The sequence below is a fragment of the Echeneis naucrates genome, chromosome 11 (genome assembly GCF_900963305.1).
Source record: "Echeneis naucrates chromosome 11, fEcheNa1.1, whole genome shotgun sequence".
NCBI lineage: Eukaryota > Metazoa > Chordata > Actinopteri > Carangiformes > Echeneidae > Echeneis > Echeneis naucrates.
In genome coordinates, this window is record NC_042521.1 from 4,177,982 (window position 1) to 4,200,590 (window position 22,609).

The 22,609-nt window shown below is 42.6% G+C and overlaps 3 protein-coding genes across 4 annotated transcripts; 2 read left to right on the forward strand and 1 right to left on the reverse strand.

Annotated features, from left to right (window-relative positions):
* The first annotated feature begins 112 nt into the window (after window positions 1-112).
* On the forward strand, window positions 113-1,865 carry lsm10 (LSM10, U7 small nuclear RNA associated). Its single transcript, XM_029513470.1, has 2 exons — window positions 113-252; window positions 1,294-1,865. The coding sequence occupies exon 2, from the start codon at window positions 1,332-1,334 to the stop codon at window positions 1,743-1,745; it is 414 nt and encodes a 137-aa protein (XP_029369330.1). The 5' UTR covers window positions 113-252; window positions 1,294-1,331; the 3' UTR covers window positions 1,746-1,865.
* A 2,210-nt stretch (window positions 1,866-4,075) lies between these two features.
* eva1bb (eva-1 homolog Bb (C. elegans)) lies at window positions 4,076-9,363 on the forward strand. 2 transcript variants are annotated; one of them, XR_003841216.1, is made up of 4 exons: window positions 4,076-4,255; window positions 7,367-7,507; window positions 7,599-8,163; window positions 8,914-9,363. XR_003841216.1 is itself a non-coding variant. In XM_029513469.1 (3 exons), exons 2-3 carry the CDS (start codon window positions 7,441-7,443, stop codon window positions 8,024-8,026), a joined length of 495 nt encoding a protein of 164 aa, XP_029369329.1. In that variant the 5' UTR covers window positions 4,076-4,255; window positions 7,367-7,440; the 3' UTR covers window positions 8,027-9,363. The 2 variants fall into 2 exon arrangements, 1 of the variants encoding a protein (XP_029369329.1); XM_029513469.1 differs by having other exon boundaries at window positions 7,599-9,363.
* Window positions 9,364-9,913: 550 nt separating this feature from the next.
* On the reverse strand, window positions 9,914-22,216 carry thrap3b (thyroid hormone receptor associated protein 3b). The gene is made up of 11 exons (XM_029514877.1): window positions 21,818-22,216; window positions 18,605-18,774; window positions 16,396-17,199; window positions 15,403-16,008; window positions 14,662-14,828; window positions 14,384-14,495; window positions 14,205-14,280; window positions 13,326-13,507; window positions 12,367-12,592; window positions 11,769-11,918; window positions 9,914-11,375 (listed from the first exon to the last, which is right to left on the reverse strand). Exons 2-11 carry the CDS (start codon window positions 18,730-18,732, stop codon window positions 11,148-11,150), a joined length of 2,679 nt encoding a protein of 892 aa, XP_029370737.1. The 5' UTR covers window positions 18,733-18,774; window positions 21,818-22,216; the 3' UTR covers window positions 9,914-11,147.
* Between the last annotated feature and the right edge of the window lie 393 nt (window positions 22,217-22,609).

Sequence of the window (22,609 nt, forward strand, 5' to 3'; positions counted from 1 at the left end):
AATTGTTTAATGTCTTAGATGCCTAACCAGCTAAACAAACAAACGAACTGATGAATTCATATGAGTTTGTTTGCTCCTCGCAGCCTGCAGAGGGCGCTGTGACTCACTTCCGGTCACTGCGTGAGACGTCATCACGCAGTGACGTCTGTGTAGTAAAAAGCCGACCTGTTGATGAACTCCGAGCGGCTTCTCTCTTCACCTGCAGAGATTTGGTTTCTGTTTTCACATGAAAAGGACGTTTAATCTGCACAGGTAAAGGTTTCACTCAAGGCCCGTCAGTGTCCGTTTGATGTGAGCTTTTTGTCTTCCTTCTCTTTCACGGTGATTTTATTCTGCCGCTGCTAAAGCTAACGGCTAAGCTAACTTAGCCCCTGCTGGAGAAAGTTCAATGTTTTCTTTATTTTAGGTGCTTTATTGAGCTTCTTATTCAGAGGAGGTGGGATGTTTTTGTTCAGCAGGAAATACAGACGTTAGAAGATGTGTTGTGGCTGTATCTGTGGCCACTTCTATATCTAATCAAACACGTTGGACTCGTATTGTGCCTGGCATGTGTCGAGTTAATTCAAATATAAAACAAACAACGTCACATCATCACAAATTGAATTACAACATTATAAGTGAAAGCAGGACAATGTGCCCATTGGCCCAAACGACAGCTGATATTAGCAAAGCTGTTTTATAATAGTTCATCCCAGTTATTTCCTCTTCTCAGGGTCACATAACTTTTTTTTATAATGGACGTGTATAAATTTGGTGACTTAATGCAGCATTATTTTTTATGCATAGTCGTCATGAGGTTCAGTTTTTGTAGAATCTACTTGATACAAGTGTTGATTGACTTGGAGGGTGCAGACTTTGGTCCTTGTTTAGACTGTATTCTGCGTCAAGAAAAAAGTAGTTCTATGAACATTATCGTCTTCATGACGGATTCATTGCAGGGCTGCATTAGTTTTAGCTCAGAGATTTATGAGCTCCTCAGAAAAAGTGTGCAATGTCTGTTTAGACAGATTTCAGGGTATGTGTTCAGCGCAGTCTTTATGGGGCGATTTGGTGAATATTGAAGAAAAAAAACTTAAGTGACTTAGTGTAACACACTAACTATAAAACAGTTTCTGTGCTGGTAGTTATGTTGTTGTTGTTGTTTTTGTTGTTATATATCGTGAAATGTAGTGTAAAGTGCAAAGATTAGTGTGACCTTTTGATGGATGAGTGCAACAGCTTCCCTCTGTTTTAAATATTGTCTCCCTCTTGTGGTGAACTTTATGGCTGCATGAATTGTCTGTCTGTCTGCAGGTGTCCCTGACGTCTGGACATCATCTTCATCTGAGAACATGGATTCAGAGGGGGCTGAATCCCGCTCGTCAGGCTCTGGGTCGTTTGAGGCCTTCCACTCTCTGCGAGAGCGAACAATCACAGAGAACAGCATGGTGGTCCTGCTGCAGGGTCTGCAGGGGGCGGTGACAACGGTGGACATGAGGAACGAAAGCACAGCTCGGGGACGGGTGGTCAACGTGGACGCCTTCATGAACGTACGGATGGAGGAGGTGCTGTATCGGGACTGGAAGGGGCAGCTCACACAGCTACAAGACCTGTTTATCACAGGCAGGAACATCCGCTACATTCACATCCCAGACCACATAGACATAATGAAAACCATACAGAGCCAGCTGGCCAAGATCCACAGAGCTCGCAACTTTGCCAGTCAAGGAGGAGGCAGAAAAGAGTATGCCAAAAAAACAAAATAACTTTTTTTTCCTTTCTTTCTTTTTTTTTTTTGTATAAAACAAAAGTCTGTTCGGTGCTCCTCGAGCAATTTAAAGACAGACAACCTCTTGCTTTTCTTCACATTCTTTTGTTTTTTTTTTTTTTTTATATATTTTAGGTTAGGTATTGCTGTAGTTAAGCAGTCTCATGCCTGACTCAAAAGATTAGTCAAGCAAAACAATGTTTGCACTTTAAAATGAAATTCATAGCTTACATAGCTTGAGTGACTTTTTTTGTTTTGCTTTTGTTCTTTTGGAAAAGAATAAAATATGCGAGTTATTTTCATAAGTAAGATGTGCATTATTTTCAGAAAATTTTAAAACAGTTCTGGCGTTCTTTTTCGTGAATCAATTCTCACATCGCTGTGCTTCAGGAGAAGCTGATGAAAAGGGAAATAAATTAACTTCTTTTACAGTACAGCTTCTCTATTATAGCATGAAATGGAATGGAGTGTGGGTGTGGCTCAGAGTGTGAGTGTGTTTACTCTGGAGTAATCCCGACATGCACCACAAGGCCCGTCTGTCTGTGAAACCAGCCCAAAGTTAATAACTGCCCATAGGCAGGAAAACATTAGTCACCATCGGTGCCAGTTAGGTGGAAGGAAAAACAAGCTGTCGTGTTTCCACAGCTTCCACTTCACAAATGCCCCCCCCCTCCCGCCCCGCCATAAGCATCAGCGAGCTATCATTCTCTCCTGTGATTGGTGGGCGTGACATCCAGCTGAGTTGGATGGGAGTCTGCTGAACCAATGGAAACAAGCAGAGCGGCTGAAAGGAAGAGTGTTTCGCTTGGAAACTGCCGTCCCAGTGTTCCCCTGATGCACAAATACGATCGGGAATTTGAGGAATTTGTAGAGGGGTATGTTATTCCTAGAGTGTCAGGAAGAGGACAGGCCTGAGACAACATAGGAAGAGGCAGCTGGTGCAGATAAACTCTGCACCGTGGATGGATGGATGTATCATTCATCTGCATTAAAAATAGGAATATGCACACAGGAATGTTCCTCTGCAGTTGGATCATTGTTTTGGCTGTGGCCTCTGTGTTTTTTAGGGCCATATTTTTTTTCTCTTGACTCTTAAAAACCAACCTTGAGAGCTTTTGAATGACATCAGCCGCATAATGACTGCTCACGGCTTTGCTAAAACCACCACCGAGCACCACATCAACACTCAGTGAACTCAGAATAGCACTTTACTGAGGCCTGACTGCATAAACAATTCTTTTACAAAATGTAACACAGCCTGAGTTAGTGTTGCATTCTCAACCTTTGGACTGAGAAATGCTGAAATCTTTCTCTCACTATGAACCAAATCACGAAGACCAAATTTAAAAGCACAGAAAAAAGCGTTTTTTATTATATTTTTTTGGGCAAAAAGATTTTTTTTTTTAATAATGCAATACTGCTAAATAACTAAAACAAAGTAAAAGCAACTATAGCTGTCAGAAAGCATACAAGTTGAAATATCACACTGTAAAAAAATATTCAATTAAAACTACTAGAAGAGTATAAAAAGCTAAAAGAAGTTGAAAATGCATAAAGACGCTGAGTCTTTTTCAATTATATATTGGATCATCCAGTGAAGCTGGGTAGTTTAACGATGTCATATCTTCTGTTGGATTTTTGTAGTTAGCTAAAACTAAACAATTCAGTTTCCAGTTGTGTAAAATGGAAAAAGAATCAAGTGCAAGTACCCCAGTTTTGGTACAAAAGCTGATAAAATGTAACTTTCTGCAGATGAAGATAAACTTTAAGGTTTAATGTGGCAGCACAAGCATGAAGTAAAAAACAGAAGCGCTCTTAAGCACCTGAATATTGAACTTAGCACTCTAGTAAATGAATTTCTTTCTCCCAAACAGCAGCCGCTGCTCTGCTTCACTGTTTTCTTAATAAACTCCGTCAGGGGCACAAACTGTTATTCCCCCCTCCCTCAAACATGAGATCAAAATACAAAGAGAGCAATTAATCCACCAGCCCCCACAGCACGGCGGCCCTGTGCCCATAGCAGCCAACTAGCTATTTCCTGTTCCACCCTCCTGGCTCAACAGGGAACAGAGCTCCCTGTAATGGGGCCAGCAGGATCCAGATCCTCTCCTTCGGCTCAGCAGTGAGCCTCAAACCTGCACAGGAGAACCACCAAGTCCTCTAATTTAGCATTTAGATAAGTGAAGACTCTGTTGGGGTTGTTTTAAGTGTTAGGGCTTTTTTTTTGGAGCAAGTGGCAGTTTTACTTTATCTCTCAGGAAAAGGAAACACCTCCCTCTCAACAGGAGTGTGGCTGCCCCCCCCCCCCCACGAAAGGATGAGAGGGAGTGAATCATAGTGTGGAGCTGCTCCCTCTCTCCGCTCCAGCAGCAGCAGCAGCAGCAGCAGCATCAGCTCCACGACCCCTCACTGCTCCTCTGGCCCAGAGATGGGATCTACTCTGAGTGTTGGCTGACAGACCGGGTCCAGATCTGAGTTTGTTGTTTTTCCATCTCATCCAGGACTGAGGTGAGTGATCTTCTGATTTTTAAACAATCTCATCTTAAAATGTGGAACATTTTCAAAAAAAAAGCTCAAACCTCACAAAGTGATTTAAAGAAAATTAATTATATATATATATATATATATATATATATATATATATATATATATATATATATATATATATATATATATATTTTTTTTTTTTTTTTTTTTTTTTTTTACACATATACAGCAGTAACTCTGCTCACAGCCAATAAGTAAGGCAACTAATTGGTTTATTATCAAGTCTTGGATGTTGGAGCCATCCATAAAAGCCAATACAGGAGCCGTAGCCCAAAATCATGATCACAGAGAAAAGCCTGCTTGTTTCGTGCGTCTTGTTACTTTCTCAAGCTCACAGATTTGAGTAGCGTTGACAGCGACTTCCCCTCCAAGAGACTGACGAGAAACAGAGCTGACTACTGTAAAATAGCCTATAGAATTATTTCCAGTAGTTTCAGGTTTCATCTTTTGACTTAAATAGGATTATCTGAGCAGGAAATGAGGGAGGGTTGAACAGGAGTGTGTTTTATGGGGTCACATAAACAACCAGAGCTGCCAGGCTTTGCATGTGTGTAGTTAAGAGTGAGCAGTTATTGGACTTGTCTGGAAACGTTAGGTGTTAAATCTGTCTGCCCGAGACTGCGGCCGCATAAAACAGGCATTTGTCTCTCTGGTATTTGTGTTGTGTGTCCGCTCTGTGTAAACTTCACCACAAGCCCTCACGAATATCTATGGAGCGATGCATTAAATGCATGAGTACTGTTGATCTGTTTTAAAAAAGTAAAAAAAAAAGTTAAAAAAAAAAAAAAAAAAACTGGAAGAAAGGATGAGGCTGCAACAAGGATTAAGAAAAAAAAAAGGTTTCATTAGCTCTACTGCAAAAATTCTGATTCAGATTCTGATGAATTTGATTCTGCTGAGGAGAAAATGTTTCACTTTTTCCAACAAACATTAAGTTGTTTTAAGACAAATTAAAGCTGGTTAGCGTAGCTTAGCATATAGAATGGAAACGGGCGAGACAATTAGCCCTTACAAAGTAAAATAAAATATCTGCATCTCTAAACTTCCCTTTTTTTGTCTTTTAACGTGTTCAAAAAACAAAGTTGGGTCAAACTGTTTCCTGGGCGGGGAGCAGGGTAACACTTCCATCAAACGCTACTTTGGCTTTAAACAAGCGAGATAAAACATGTTCATTAGTGAGCACAGAGGGTGCTGGGAGGTGGGGCAGTTATTTCCCTGAATGTCTGACCAGTTCTTCAAACACGCAAATTACAGAGAAAAGGGGAGTTGATAAGAAGGTGATATCTGCTGTGTGATAAATACGACTGGCCTGATCAGCAGTCTGATTGTGGGCATGTGGAGAACTACAGGGTGTAAGAGCCGGTCTTCAATTAAAGCAAACGCTGTTTGACTTTGCACGAACTGAACTGAAAACGAAATTGCCCAATTATGTTGTTAAGGTCTGGGGGCAGCAAATTGAGGGTGTAGGTGGAGTCATGCGTGTTCTCTGACCCTTCGCTGGGGAATCAGCCCCGCCGGTTCCCATGAGTCAGTGGGCCCCCTGACTGAACCGCCAAAGAGGCTGCCAGAGTATTTTCACTTTAAAACCCAACCAAAAAAATAAAACCCAGGGTCTGCCAGGAGTCACCGGATAAAGATCAGGGTGGGAGACCGGCCCAGGCCCCCAGTGGCAGCAACTGGAGGAGGGCATGGTTTGGTTTCCCCGGAGAGAGAGCAGCAGAAAGAAAAACATTTGGCTCCCACGCACATTGTTGTTGTAATGACAGGGAATGTGAGGGGGTGGGAAATATCAGTCATCGTGTTTACATCAGGCTTTACTGTAACCGTGAGACCATCTGTGACCCTCCTTTAAAGGGTCCTTTCAGCTCTAAGTGCTGTGGATCATCTGGAAACACCGAGCTGAAACAAAACGGAGCGTTTAATTTGGAGCCTTTACATATTTGGACTCGTTGTTCCCGGAGGATGAATGCGAATCGTTTCTGTGATCCCAGGACGTTTTTTTTTTTTTTTCCCCTCCAGCACCACCGTGAAAGTATCCCAACCAGTAGCTGATGAGTTCTCACCAAATTGTGCACATTCATGTTCCTCTGAGGATGAGCCATGAAAGTTTGTGCTGGGTGTTTTTAGTTGATGGCCAAATTCCTGATAAACAAAAGGACGTTCCCATCAGCTTCATCAGTGCTCTGCGTTGATGATGCATTCATGTTACGTCAGTGTTTGTAATTCCAGCTGAAAATGGAAATTACTCAGTTTCCACATCATTAGATGTTTTGGAAAACAAAATGAACAGTCGTGGTTCTGCAGCCAGTAACTGCTGCGTGTATTTAAGGCCACATTTAATGGACACGTTGGTAAACGGTCACCGCTCGGTATTTTTAAACTCACCTCAGAAATAAACTGGACGTTAGTGGGAATTAGCTGGCATTAGCATGCTAACATGCTGGATGAAGACAGTGATGTAATACCTGCTTCACTTTCACTTCACAAATAGACATTAAAATGTTTTCCGAATCTTTGATTGTTATTTTCATTTTGTTCCTTCATCCACCGTGTTTAGAGGGAAGCAGCTCCTCATTTAAAAAACAAAAAACAAAAAAACAACTCTGGTTGTGTTTATACTTCATCTAGTTATGACTTTCTAATAATTGTCCTTTATATCCGTAATATTTGGACGGTTAATGGCAATTAACCATTTACTAATTGGTTTGTGGATCACTGTTGAGCTAGTTTATATAAACTATAGCTAATCTGTATTCCTTTGGGATGTAGCTTGATCTGATGTTTAATTCAGATGCAGTTAAAAATCCAAACAACATGTTGAATCTGTCACTTTTTCTGTGGGGGGGGGGGGGGGGGGGAGCGGAAAAGGGAAGAGAGCCACTGTTGCCATTAATGTAAACACCACAGAAACACACAGGGAACACAATGTCCCGCTCCGGTGACCTCTGACCCCAGTTTAAATCACAGGAACGATGGGTGGAGCTTCGCAGCAGTGTTTGGATGAACTTACATTTGTGTCACAATTTGTTCCTCACTAAATCCCATCCTCACTTGCGTGCTGTTTGTTTTTAGTGACTGGATCTGCTGCTGCAGGAGTCGGGAGAAATTCCAGGATATGGTAAACATCTGAGCGCAGCTGAAGCAGGATGGAGCCGATCAGGAGAGACATGGAGCTGCTCAGTAACAGCATGGCCACGTACGCTCACATCAAAGGTAAAGTGGCTCACGTGGGCGGACTTCTTATTGTTGTTCTGTTGTATGAAATGTGTATACATTGATTGATTGTGTTCTCGTGTGTATGCAGCCAATCCAGAGAGCTTCGCCCTCTACTTCATGATGGGCGTCTGTTTAGGTCTACTCATGGCGCTCTGCCTTCTGGTGGCCGGCATCACCTGCAGGACTCGGCGTCACCGCAGGCCGCCCCCCTCCCCGGAGAGGAGACAGCTGAAGGAGTCCAGCGAGGAAGAGGAGGATGAGGACGAGGACACTGTGGGGGATGAAGACGTGGATGAAACGGGGATCCCCAAAGTGACGGTGGGGCCGACGAGCGACCTCAGCAGCCAGTCCAACGGTACGCTGAGGAGCGTGAACGTGTTCGCCTCGGCCGAGGAGCTGGAGAAGGCCAGACGTCTGGAGGAGAGGGAACGAATCGTCAGGGAGATCTGGAGGAACGGGCAGCCGGACATCCTGGTGACGGGGACGGGGACTATTGGACGTGTGCATTACCACTAACGGACATTTTGACACATTACAGACTGCAAGACAGTGGGCAGAAATATCATCGTTCACTGCCGACAGGGAACTCGATTATCTCATCACAACAAACGATTCTCAGCCTGTGAAGTTTTCTGCCGTGGTTCTGTAGCTTGGTAGGCAGTTTTGTTTGTTTGTTTTTTTTTTACTTTTCAAATATATAAATATTATTAATTAATATTTAAATGCTACCTTTTTCGGGGACTAAATGAAAGATGTGGACATTAACAAAGACATGATGGAAATGAGCACATAACAGCTTCAGACTTCTGGTACTTTTTCATTAACCAACTGATCAGAATACAGCTACAAACCAAAAACTGCAACAGTTCATCTGCAGATCGTCCAAATCAAGACGACTAATTTATCGTAATGCAGCTCCAAAACAAAACAACCAACCAGAAAATCCACCCGACCCACAAAGACCCTCCAGTCTTGTCTACATCTCTACACGAGTTTGTGTTGCTGTCCAGCTCCAGCTACACAACTGCACGCTCCCAGCTGAAGACGTGTCTGTTTGTGGCAGTGAAAGAGCCCCTTCGCTCCGCTCTACTGTAGATTTTACCACTGCAGAGTAACTCCAAACCGCTGCCGGCTGAATTTTCCCGGTGCGTTCATGAAAAGGCTGATTATGTTACAGCCGCCCAGCGGCTCAGTTGGAGGCTGCTGCAGAGTGACAGTTCTCAGCACAGACAAACCAGAATGGAAATATACTCCACCTGAAAGGTCGTAGGTCACGACCCCCGCCTGTTATCTTCTACAGCTCAAAACGTACTTAGTAACCTGTTTGTGTTTTCTTCCCTTTAATTATGATTCTGAATTGATGGCATATTCAAGGAATGTTGTTTTTTTCTGTTTTTTTTAAGACCGGCAGATGCTGTTCTTCAGCATGAGGCGGGTGTGTTAATACCACTGTACTGCACTTAGCCTGGCGTAGCATGAAGACTGGGAAAAGGGGGAAAACGCTGCTGAAGCTCCGTCCGAGGAATCTACATGGCTGATGTAGATAGAAACCCACTGAATCTGAATTCTTCATCATTTGCCAAATCGTATTCGCTTTAACTGTTTACATTTGCAGGTAACTTGAGGTAAAAATGACTCAAACTTAAACGTCTAATTACGTGTTGCAGCGGTATGTGAACTTCAGAAAAAAGTTCAATGTGACTGCAGCTGATGAAATGGGTGTTTTGTTTCCCCCTGTTCTCAGTCTTTAGGCTAAACTGCACTAACCAGCTCCTGGACAGATGTGAGTACTAGAGATGTTCATGTACAACAAATTTAACATGTAAAACATTAAATATTTACTGATTTCCTGATTTCATTGCTGTTGAGTTTGTATTTTGTCGCCGTCATCACATGCGCAGGCGCAGCAAAGAGCTTCCACTTCAGAGCGGCTTTCCAGATGCAACAGCATTGGAGACTGGAACAGAGTTGTCACTAATGTGGTGAACCACAATGACCCGTTAGGCCGTGAGATGCCGATTGTGTCGGTAGTCTGCCAATCACACAATAGCCACGCCCCCTTAATGCAGACCCAGCTGTATGGTCTATTTTCCTCTAAATGGAACTGTAATTTCAAAATTAAAACGACAAAATCGTTAGGAAAACATTCAGCATACTGGCCTAATAAACGACAGTGTCGCCCCCTGATGGTCATCACATACAAGGCAGGTTTAAGCATCTTCAGCCTGTCGGCATCATTTTTGAAATTTTAACTGTGGTAAGTAAAGACAGTTTACAAGTTACATGTTGGGACAGACAAACAGGTAAAGACCCCAAAGTGAGGAGGTAAAAATCAATGTCACTTCATCTGTCAGTCCTTCCTGTTGAACTCAGTGTAAAACTAAGAAATCACGCTTACAGAAGGACCCTGAATCAAAGAAACTTTTATTGAAAATTAAAAGATAAGTAATTCAAAACTCTTGTACAGTAAAAAAGTCTTCAGCTTCTGATCGAACAACAACAAAAAGAAAGTCCTGCAGTGATGTTTAGTACATGCAGTATGTACAGTCAAACGGGACGAAGCAGCAGAGGGAGAGTCGCTGAATGACTTCTGCTCGTTTGTGCCTCAAAAATACGCCTTCGTCTTTTGTCTCGACAAAAATGACTTGTCGGAAAATTTTCATGTGTTTTCTCTTCACATTTTTACTTTCAGGTTTCAATGACAGGATTTAGCTGCAGTTTGTGCATTCAAAGAAAAGAAAGAAAAACATTCAGTTTCTAGTCTCCTGCCTCCGACTACAATAATTTAGGCTGTATAATTCTATACATAAACTATTTCTTCCTCCTAAACAACAGTCACTTACCTATATTGATATGAAAGGCAGGAGAAGCTTATGTGTTTGTCTAAAGCATATCAAGGGATTTGATTCCAATTCTATTAAATTTACACTTGTTTTTAACTGCAAACACCCACAATCAATGAGAATATACTGTAGCACACAAATAAATGTCTTCACTTCCTAATGACAAAGACGAGTGAAGTGAAAAAGCTCAGATAATATAAGTAACAAACGTCGTCCATCCGGGGGTTTTAGTGGACAGTAGTGTTTGATCGTAAATGACAAATCACAAGTCCGCTGCTCACAACTGATTGGTCCCATGGAGCGAGGTATGAATCAAACGTTTCATGCAGTCACATCAAAGATTTAACGACGGCCCCAAATGGAGAAGAAAACCATGAACGCCTTTCCTACTCTGACAAACATAAGTACAGTTATGAAGTCTCATAACTGGAGCTGCGCCTTCAAACTGGTTACACGAGTACACACTACAGTTTTTTTGTTGTTTTTTTTTTTTCTAAGGCACAAACGCTTTTCTTCTCAGAACTTTGATGCCTCAGTGTCGCTCTCTCTTAAAAAAAAGACGCATTATTCATCCTGCTGCAAAACAAAACCAACCGAACTCACCATCACATTAATAAAACACTGAATTTAAGCCCACCTCACCTTCAAACCTAGCCGACTGCTTTTCTCTGGAGTCAGTTACAGTTCTGTCTTTCATTTAGTGAAATGTATTTCAAACATTAACTGATGAAATGAGACGGAGGGGAGAAAATGAAGAGACGATAACCGTAAGGACTGTTACCGCCCGATGCAGTTTACTGCTTCAGGGTGGAGCTCTCTCCGGCCATCTTTGTGTCCTTATGATCGACTTCGATGTTGTCGTCTCCCAGCTGCCCCTCCTCTCCTCCCTGGTACATGTCGTGGGTCCACTTGGGGCTGCTGCCTCCCTTTCGGTAAACGAAGCGCCCCCTGCGGGTCGGGAAGGAGCCCCGGCCTCGTCCACGGTTGTCGATCCAGGTTTTCTCTCCATCGCGATCATCGTGCTAGAAGGGAAACAAGGCTACGTTAAAAAGGTCAGAAAAGAGAAGACCACTGAAGTGGGGACGTACTACTAAACTCTTACAGTGTTTTAAAGGCTGACTTACAAAAACCAAAAATAATACAAATGAAGATTTTTAAACTGGTGCAGAACTAACTTTTTTTCCATTATTGATTAACCTGCAGATTCCCTCTCTTCAATTACCATTTAGTCTATTAAATGTCGTATATACATTCCCACTGTCTCTTATGTCACCAAATGTCTCATGTTGCACAGCCAACAGTCATGATGGGCCCTGAAACTCTAGCGGCTAAAAAAGGGTTTATAGCTTCTTTAGTTAAAAAAAATAAATAAATAGAAACAAGTGATTTTTATATTAGCAGCTGCTCAGACTCACCAGGTAATACTTCCTGCTCTTGGGAGTATACTCGGGGTCCCACTCCTCCTCTGGGGGACGCACTGGAGGATTCATATTGGCAGGATTTCCATTGCTGTTGTTGCCTGGATAATTCCCCCTGTTCCAACCTCTTCCTCTGACTCTGGGGAACTGAAGCCAAAACAACACGGGGGTTTCAGTTTGCAGTCTAGAGACAAACACGATGTTCTATGATCAGATGGAAGAATATTTTGATAATCCTGATTTAGGTCCGATTCAGAGGAACCCAGACACAGTGATGATGAGAACAACAGCACACAAAAAGGCCACACTGATGGAAATCAGGGATTGGTTTAGAGATGAGGTTTCACTGGTTCGCGCTACGTTACCTTCATAAAAATCAGGTAGTGCATGGAATATGTATGATAGTGTCATCATCCACATTATGTTCCTTAGCATTAGGAGGAAGGAACAGAGCAGAGAAGCGTAGTATACTGTGATGCCATTAGGACAGAGAATTGCAAGAAGATGAGATGTCAGTACCTCAGTGGGGAAGGAGAGGAAAAAAAAAAAAAAAAAAACAGCAGAAGAAATGAACAAACGCCAGACAGCAACTTACAAATCCACGGCCTCGGCCTGCGCCGTGGCCCTCGTAATCCCGAGGGCCTCTGTCTCCAGGTCCACTGCAGTCCCGTGGAGGATAACGGGAGTGAGCGTAGCCCTCCTCAGAGTGCTCCATCCCCTCACCCATGTATTCTTTACCTTTGAATGGTGGAGGGTAAGGGGATGGAGAAGATGAGGAAGAAGAGGAGGAGGGAGAGCGATCCCGCTTTTTCTTCCCCTTCCTGTGTGACAAACATGAGTGTGGTTAGGAGTGATGACTAAAAATTCCAGCTCTCTATGCTTTCTTAGTACAAAGAAGAAGAAGTCCTTCAAACCACAGATATTCTGAATATTTATGGATTCCACACATTATTTCAAAAACTAGCCTCTGCATCGAAGTTTATCTTTTTAAGGAACAAGATTGGCAGATATGAAGTAAGAGGAAATTATGTTATCATTGATCGAGTGTAACACCACAACTCTGAAAAGCAGTTCCTCCAACACAACAACAATCTATTTCCTGTATTAGCACTGTAAATGTTATAAATAGGATGTTGTAGTTATGCATGGAAACAGAATGTAGTTGTGGTTTAAAGTTGTGTACCATTTCCTGTCTTCCTCTTCCTAAATGACAGGTTGTGGCTTCAACATCTTTTCATGTCCTCTCTCTAGCAGCAGCATCAGGCTGTGTTAAAGAACAACTTCACCTTTGTTGAGCTAAAAAAAGATTGATTTCACTTTTGAAGCAGCTCTGGACAAGGTTTGGTGACACTGTGGCCAGTTTGGCTCAAACTATCTCCAGATTATCAGTCAGGAGTTTTAAACTGAATGATGTCGTAGAACCTGGAGGCTCTCCTCTTTAGTCTCTTACGTTGAATGAAGAAATAGATGGCATTTGTCTTAAAGGTCTTAATGCAGCATGTGCTCAGTAATGCTGGAAACCACAGTTCCAAGCCTGTAGCAGACTGAACGTACTTGGATTTCTTGTGGTGTTTCCCAGATTTCTCAGAGGACCTCTCTCTGCTTGGCCCCCGGGAGCCTCCTGGGCTCCTGGCGCCTTCACGCTTGTAGTCACGCTCTTTCCCAGCAAACCTCTTACGTCTTTCTATATCCAGCCGAAGGTCCATCACGTCACCTTTGAACTTTTTACTTGGATCCTGCAGAGATACAGCTGTTTATTTACCACTGCACAAGCTGTTTGCAAACATGATGGGCAATTTTTGAATGAGGTTCGATTGCACATAATCTAACAGGTTCAGATACACTATAAAAATACAGCACAAATACTGATGTGCAACATTTAACTATTTTATTTCCTTCACAATTACTAAATTACATTACAGGACTAAGTTCAATAACACTTTGGCACAAACGCAGTAAAATACATAAAATGGAATTCAATGTAAAATGTTTTTGTTTCTTTTTTTCGTAAAAAAAAATAAAAATAAAAAATGAAATAAACTTTTCAGTATGTTTAAGTATTTGTAGGAACCTGCAGCATGCATGTGGCATATCAAAATAAACTGCATTTTATAGTTGTTTTGTGGCTTGATTTTTTTCTTTTCAGAAAAAATACTTACAAGGTAAAGGCACAGATAAGCGTCCCTTGAGAGGCTTGGACTCAGGATCTTAATTCACTTCCTTTTAGCCTTTGCTTGGGTTCGTATATACCCAATCAATAACCATATCTCATAGGCTGGGGGGCTTGCTTGGCACTTACAAAACACAATTGGGCTCTTTTGATTTAGAAATATGCATCCTTTGAAAGAAAAGCACAAAGCTGAACACTGCTGCTTTGGATCGTCTCAAGATTTGCTTGTTCCAAATACGTCAAATTTCAAAACTGCTGGTCACCTTGTAGCTCGTCTCCTCCATATCCTCAAACAGGTGAGCGTGCCTCTTAAAGGCACTGGGGGAAACATCAATTCTCCTGAGAGAAGAGGGAAAGCCTTTACGTCAGTGGGAAATCTGGGAATGTTTTATTCATTAAATGGCACACGGGATAATTTAAAATAATAAGCAGTGGGAGATACCTGTGGATTTCTGGGCTCTTCCTTGGCTTCATCATTTCTACCTCAGCAGCTTTTCTTTGGTACATGGCAAACCGCTCACTTAAAGTTAAGTCAGAGGAGTGGAAGTGTTGAGCTGTGAATTCACAACAAAAAGGGTGTTATTTCACACACAGCGGGAACATATGGTAACCAACATGCAAAAAAAAAAAAAAATATTCAAATATCCAGTAGGCAAAATGTCCAAACTCTTGTTGCCTTTCACCGTCGTTTGGACCACACCAGCGCAGGTCATACTATACCTTTGATGTAGTGCACAATTGAGACTATGTGCTGAGCAAACAGCTCAGAGGGGCTGCGGCGGAGCTGGGCTGACTGAATATGTTGGAAAATGGAGCGAAACTCCGGATCTTTCTTAGACGGATTCAGCAGATCTCTGGGCATGATGCGATCTTTAGACAGGGAAGAGCTGAGAGAAAAGAATCAGTGAAGAAAGACGCATGATAAAGATCTGATCCCAAAACGTACATGGAACAGACCCAGATATAGGACAGGGATCACGTTTTTATGTGAACTAGACAATTACATGTTTCAGCTGGCAGATATTCTGTTTGAAATCATCCATACAACTTAAACCACCAGCTCCTACAAAGTGCCTTTCCAACTCAGGTTTTTCATGTGTTTTCATTGAAACACATAAAAACAGAGTGACCATTTGAACAAACAAACAAAAAAAGGGAGTGAAAATATATAAAAATATGTATTTAAAAAAGGCATTGTATGGTTGAGATACTAAATTTGGTGGATCCAAGGTCCAGTTTAATCCATGTTGCATCTAATTCTGATAGTAAGCAACCAACAATTAGAACAGAAAGTTGTTATGGCCAGCTCAGAATTTGCTAAAGTCCAACAAAATGTTCAACTCCTTCTGTTTGACAGGAGAATTTCTACGCTGTTAACATGATGTTTTAATGAGAGACAGGACTGAGGAGTTGTCCTATATCTGGGCCAACACAATAACACTTCGGCATTTCTTTACATACCTGGGCATTTCATCTAAAGAACCAATTTTGAGCTCAAAGTCCTCCCTCGAAGCTGTCAGCCTTCGTACAGGTGACTCTTCGCGCAGAGGGAAAGCTCCAGGAAACAGTGGGCGGTCTTTCTCTCTAGAAGCTACAGGAGGTGACAGGCTCCTCCTGGACTTTTCTTTCTTCTCCTTCTTCTTGGACTTTTCCTCTTTCTTTGAGCTGTGCTTGCGGTTTCGGTACAACTCTTCCTCCATGTGATCCAAAGGCTCAGCCTCCTCAGCATCTCTGCGGCTTTTTTCCTTAGCGGAGTAGGAAGTTGGATAGCCTGGCTCATCCCCCCATTTCCCGAAAATGTCCCGAGCTGTCAAAGTTTGCTTGGCGTTGGCATCCTCCTCATCTTCTCTGTCTTTTAGCCCGTGAGACTTGAGGAACTCCTCTTCTCCAGCATCGAAGAAGGGATGGGCCTTGTCTTCCTTGGCGTCAAAGGAAGAGGATGAGATGGTGAAAAGATCTCCAGACTTGTTTCCTTTCTCCAGTTCTCTGTCCGCGACACTCGGCTCTTTATCACGGCCATTTTCCTTTTCAGCTGCCTGTTTTTTGTTTTTATTTTCAGCCAAGAACCTGAAACAGAGACCCAACCTGAGCTTTAGTACCTGCCGAACTAGGCACACCACTAATATTTAACTTACCATAAATAACACTCAAAAAAAAAAAAAAAAAAGACAGACAATGAACATGAAAAAACAAAAACACAAATACCACATAGTACAACAAGTTCACATCACCACCTTCCTCCTGAGTAAGTGGGATTTCATACAATTTCCTCAGTGCACAGAAAATCGCAAGCTACATGTTCAATACACTTAAAATCAGGAGTCTTATGTTTCATTGTTTTTTCCTCCCAAGAATCGTTGAAAAGGGCTAAACATGTTTGAAAGAAAATAGCGTTCATGATTTGTGAGAGAAATGAGAATTAGGTTTAAATAGGTCGAAAAGGAGCAGACATACTTTTTGAAGGCAGCAGAGATCACATTCTTATCTCCAGCTTTGGCATCTTCCTTTGAGAAGAACCCAAAGCCACTGAAGCAGGCGGTTTGGCCTGACTTTGTGGGACTCTTGGCTGGAGGGGGGGACGGGCTGCCGACGGTTTTCCACAGAGGACCTCCGCTGCCAGGCCCTTTGCTCTCAGGACCAGAGGGAGCATCGTCTTTCTTAGGGCTGCTGTTTTTGGGGCTGGTGTCATAGTCGATCCATTTGCCTCCGGATGCCTTCTCGATGGCACTGCCTTCTGCTGCCTGACCTGATTTCTCAGATTGACTCTCTGCTACCTTGTCTTTGTCCTTGGAGCTAGGCTTGCTTGCCTTGCTGCTACGATGGCGTGGGGAAGATGACCGGGATCGAGAGGAGTAGCTGGAGCGTCTCGAGCGCCGAGATTTGCCCGATGATGAGCGGTCGGAGTAGTGAGAACGGCTCCGGCTGCCTGAGCGCTTCTTGGGTGTGCGGGACCGTGAGCGCCCCCTCCTTGGACTGTGTGAGTGGTGGTCCTGATCATAGTGGCGATCATGCCAGCCTCCTCCTCCACCACCGCCACCGCCACCACCCTGCCAGTTAGATTTGTAATTGTAGCCGCCGCCTCCTCTGTTCTGGTAATGACCACGTGCATAATAGCCTCGGTTTCTGCCTCTGTAGTGGAACGGCCTCCGGTAGCCTCGGTTGTAGCCTCTGAACCCACCTCTGTTGTTCTGATAGTCCCTGGAAGGATAGTTTCTGTAGGAGGGAGTGTGGGAACGGGAGCGGGAACGAGACCTAGAACTGAAGGAGACAGAGTAAAACAAAGAAGAATGAAGACAACTTTAGAAAAGTCTTCAGTCAAGCCAATCTTAATTTTCAACAGGACCAACCTATTTCTAATGCTGGAAAAAATTGCATCAAAGCTGATACTGAAGCACTTCCACACCTGGCTCGTGAAATAAATGACTACACCATCTTTGTGACAACTGAGACTTGTGTGTTACAACACCTCTAAATCTTCAGAAAGACCATCTGTTCAAAATTTATTTTTGTCAATCTGTTTTCCCAAGGTCAAGAATGAACCTTCAAGCTTTACTTCTTTTAACATTAAGCTGCCAGTGAGCCCAGAACTTACATTTAAGAAGAAAATAAACTGTCTACTTCAGAGCCAACTGCAAAAGTCATCTATTCTACTCTATCAACCATATAACCCTAAAATTATCCTCAAGGATCAGGGCTTCCTAAAATTTAGTGTAGCAAAGAAGGTGGAGCCCAAACACAAAGAAAGCACACAAATGTATTTTTTTTTATTATTGTTTTCCATATTAGGTTATACTAAATTGCATTATTATGTTATTAATAGAAAATGAATCAACCAAAGACCAAAGAATCATAATAATAATGTCAGATTCAATTTCAGGTAGTTCAAGAACTGTACAGACAAATTTATCTCACAGGCCACAACAATGAACTGATTAATCCAGAAACGGAACAGATAGTGAAAATGATTCGATTGTATTAAGAGACTAATCGTTCAGTTACTCAACCAGCAGATGGGGCTCTGAGGCGTCTCCCCACACAACTGTTCTAGTGACAATCTGAGATTAAAACAACATCAGACACTATTCCTCAACTTCCCTGTGACCCCCTCTGGCCTGCATGATGTCCTGCAGCTCAGGACATTATGCATCTCAGCATTGTTTCTGTCGTTATCATGAACTGAAGACAACGTGGTAACTGGTGAGGGAAGAGCTCCCGCTAAATAATGATTAAAAACCTTAAATATATGAAAGCTCATACTGGCCATATTGGTTCACATGGTAAAACTGAACACCCCACACATACAAATGACTGAACAAGACTGTAGATGAGCCGATGCAAATTGCTCGAGGCTTTTTAATCAGCCTTCCTTCCACTGCAAAAAGGAAAGGCATTTATGCAAATCAAGAGGAAACCTAGAGTGAGCTGGGCCAAACGAGAGAAGCACAACAAAGTTAATGTATAGACAGCTAGAGTCCACAACACCTATGATGACTACATTACAATATCAAAGAAAAATTGCCAACATTAGATATTTATGCAATGTTGATGAAAAACTTTGATGAAGTTTGAAAACAATTTCATCAATATCAAAAAATGTTAAGTATCTGTGCTGGTCAATAATCACTTTATTAGTATATTATTATTAAAGAAAAACAGAATTTACCTGTAGCGACGTTTTCTGGATCTTGAGCGAGAGCGACTTCTTGAAGGAGATCTCGAGTAGGATCTGGACCTGCTCCTGGACCTTGATCTGGAGCGGGACTGAGCATGAGAATCCGGAGCCTTCGACATCTTTGAAGTTATGTCTGTGTCAATATTCTTCTCTTTAAAAAACTGAAGAAAACAAAAACCAACCACCAGTGGATTCAGTTACTTATGAAGCTAATGTTTTACTTTCTCACACAGTTTATCAACTCGCTGGGTAAAAATGCACAGTAAATGCAACAAACTCCCAACATTAATTAGGATTTCACAGCAGCAGATTTCCAGACCTGCTGACAGGTCAGGACTGGACAGTATCCATGACACCTTGTCACCCCTCATCATAATCTCAGCACCTTGCTGCTTTCAGGCCTGCTCTCGACAGCCCCTAAAGAGCCACACACGACCTTGAACTGCCAGAGAAACATGAATCGAAGCCAATGTCGTGCTAACACACAGAGGGCAACAGCTCAACTTTAATACTGCAGCAGACAGCTGGAACAGCATGTAAACATGTGCACCGGAGCCGGCAGCAATATGAGACAGGAGGAGCAGAGCTTCTGTGCACACATCATGTTCAGGCTGTCTGTGTAAACATCAGGCAGAAACCCTTCAGCCTACAGCAAGGTGAATTAGAGGTATTCATCTAGAAGATTAATCTTCTACTGCTTATCCATGTCCAGGTCGTGGGGGTGCTGGAGCCAATCCCAGCTCCCATTGGGCGAGGGTGGGGTACACCCTGGACAGGCCGACAGAGAGACAGACGGAGACCAACAACCACTCACACTCAGACCTGCAGACAATTTAGAGTCACCACTTAACCTAAACATGTCGTCTTTGGGCAGTGGGAAGAAGCCCATGCAGGCACAGGGAGAATATGCAAACTCCACACAGAAATGGGAACTGAACCTGCGACCTTCTTGTTGTGGGGCAACAGCACTAATCACAATGCTGCCCACCCTAATATTTAAAAAAAACAAAACAAATACATCAATTATATACAGAACCTTCTGCACCAAAATATAAGAAAACCTTATTTAGTGACACAACCAAAATTAATGAAATATACAACTGTACAACAATAACACAATAATAAAACATGTCTGACGCAAATAAAGGTAAGAAAATGCAACCATTTTATTCACAACACTTTCTGTTAAAATTTAAAATCTTAAATCTACTAATAAACACTTTCACTACGTTATCCAACTAAACCTAGCTGTTCCTTGTCCTTATTTGTTGGGATGTTTGAGTGATAGCAGGAAAAAAAATCTCTTCAAATTGAAGATGCAAGCATTCATCTCATGCAAAGCCGCAGCCCTGGAACTATTGTTGCTTTAGTGCAGACACTTTTGTTACAACAGGGTTATAAACCAGGATGTTGACGAGACGCTATCCCTCGTACAAATGATTCAAGTTATCACTCCTACTGTTAACTCAAACTCTTTGCCTTTTATTTTAGATTTCCTTAGAAGACCCATTCAAATGCATATCAGGGGTCTTTCACTGGATGTTGTGGAATGCCTTTTTTTATTTCGTGTTTGGGGGGACAACAGTTGCTATGTTCCTAACAATGGTTGTTCGTCCACAGCCTCCCCTGCCCGTCCAAATCTAGAGCAGTCGACTTCAGCTACTTCACAGCACAAAAGCCCCTTCTTGCTCTTTCTCAGAAACACCAAACTTTCAATACGCACAGTTATGTTTAAAAAAAAAACAACAAAAAAACAGCTCTTTGCATGCCATTTACAACGTGATTTTAACATGCAGCCTCACAGTCAGAGAGCAAAAAAGTGTATACTAACAAAAAAATTATTCTTTTAAGTGTTTGTATTCATAGCATCAGCCCTGTATTATTCTCCCCCTGCAGACTTTATATATGCCCTGAATGATAATTACAGTGGGGAGCATCAGTATGTTGCACTTCTAGCCACATTATTTTCTGTCTCCCTTTGACGTTCAAACAGAAAAGGAAGTGAAACAGAGTGTGAATAACTTCAAGTTTTCCATTTCATCATAACATGTCGTCTCCTGACTGTGAAGGCAGCAAAGACCTCCGATACTGCAGGCCTCCTCTATGTCCGAGCCTTACCTAATGTCACTTTTCCAGTAACATGGGCTGTGGTGTAATAGGGTTGTGTTGGTTTATCCTAAAAAGTAACCAGGCCAGTCTTGTGAGCTGATGCTCTATGCAGTGTGGCACCATTCCAGGAAAGACATCCACAGTCTAACAGCAGAGATGTGAAATAATTGTTAAACCTGCTTCAATTAAACAAGCAAATAGAGTTTCACCCAGTTAAACAAGTGGAATTACAGGTCAGGGTAACACCAGCGACGGTGGGTTCAATGTTCAGCTTGGTCAATTTCTTTTGTTTGCTTGATTTCGTTAATCATCACCGATTACGGCTGTGTGCAGATACAGGTTAAAGGTCACGTTTTCAAAGCAGTGACAGGCGGACTCCCCCAAAGTTGAGGATTAGTTGTTTGGTGTGTGAGAAGTCAGAAAACAGTTTTTAAAATAATAATAAAAAAAAGCCTTTAAAATTTCACAAACCTGAATGTGGAGTGTAAAATATGAAATCTCTCAATAATCAGCAAACCAAATCTCCTAAAATATTCAGATTTTTTAGACTTTAAGACAGGCAACACCGGACAAAAACACTTTCTGCAGGCTTTCTTTTAAATTATTATTCTTCATGTAAAAAGTAGATCTCCTTTAATAGCTGTGTTATGATCAAGCAACTGATTCTCAAAGAGAGTAAAGTCCAAATCCAGATTACGTTTTAAAAACAGCAACAGCTCCCAAACACAAACAAACGGGGTTTGGTCGGAGGTTCATTTAGGACATTTTTCTGTTAATCTTCTCAGTGAAACATGGAAACATGGCACCGCCGCGTTACAGCGAATGCACCGATCGGCCCGGGGCCAAAATAAAACCAGCATTAAGGAGCTTTAGTCTCACCTGAAGTGAAGCTTTAAAAAAAAAAAAAATCAGAAAATGATTTGGCCACGGAGAGCCCGACCGGAGCCGAAGCAGCACCGACGACACTCACGCGTTATTCAACGTTCAACCGTCCTCCAACAACTTTACCCATCATCGGCTAACCCCCACCCCCCCCCCCTAAAAAAAAAAAAAGAGTGAATGTGTACAAAATAAATGTAACCCAGCTGCAGTTACCTCTCTGTCTATCCTCTTTCCCCCTCTCGGAGCTCGGATGGTTGGGAGTTAAGGTGTGCAGAAGCGGAGCCTCCTTCCAGGCCGGGCTGCCTTGGCTGGTCGCGGTCCCTCCTTCCTGGTTTCGCGTGCTGCGAGCAGCCAACGGCCGTTAGCCACCTAGCTCCTTAGCAGCAGCAGCAGCCGACTAGCCGGAGAACACGGCGGGGGGCTGAGCCTCCGGGAGAGGCCGGGAGGTTCGGGAGACCGCCTTACCCGCCGCCGGACATGTCAGGGGAAAGTCCTCCTTTTGGTTGAAATCGCTAAATGTTCAGTTTGGGGTTTATTTTTCTAAGTGGAGGAGATGGAGAGGGGAGGGGGGGGGACGTCGAAGCTAACGATCGATTGGCTCACGATGCTATCTATAGTTGATCGCTACGTCCGGATCACGCGAGACTTTGCGTGATTTCGGCGAGAAGAGCTGGTTTGTTTACAGCGGGGGTTAAAATGTCACAGAGCTCATTATTCAGGTTTCTCCTCCACCTGCGGCCCGGAGACACACACAGCTGTGTGAAAGTTGGCCTCACATTACACCCATTATTTGTTTTCACCGCAGAGCAAACTGATTGAACAAATATAAGCCGTTCTTCCAAGGATAAAGTCATCCGGGCCACCTAGCAGCAGGGCTGGATTACTTATTATAATACAAAATCAGGTTTATTAGCTCAATTTAAATTCTTGTAAAATTGCCTTTCTGTGGCCAAAGTCCTCTTAGCCTATTTCAATCCTTTATTATGTAAGCTGGTTTCGAATGAG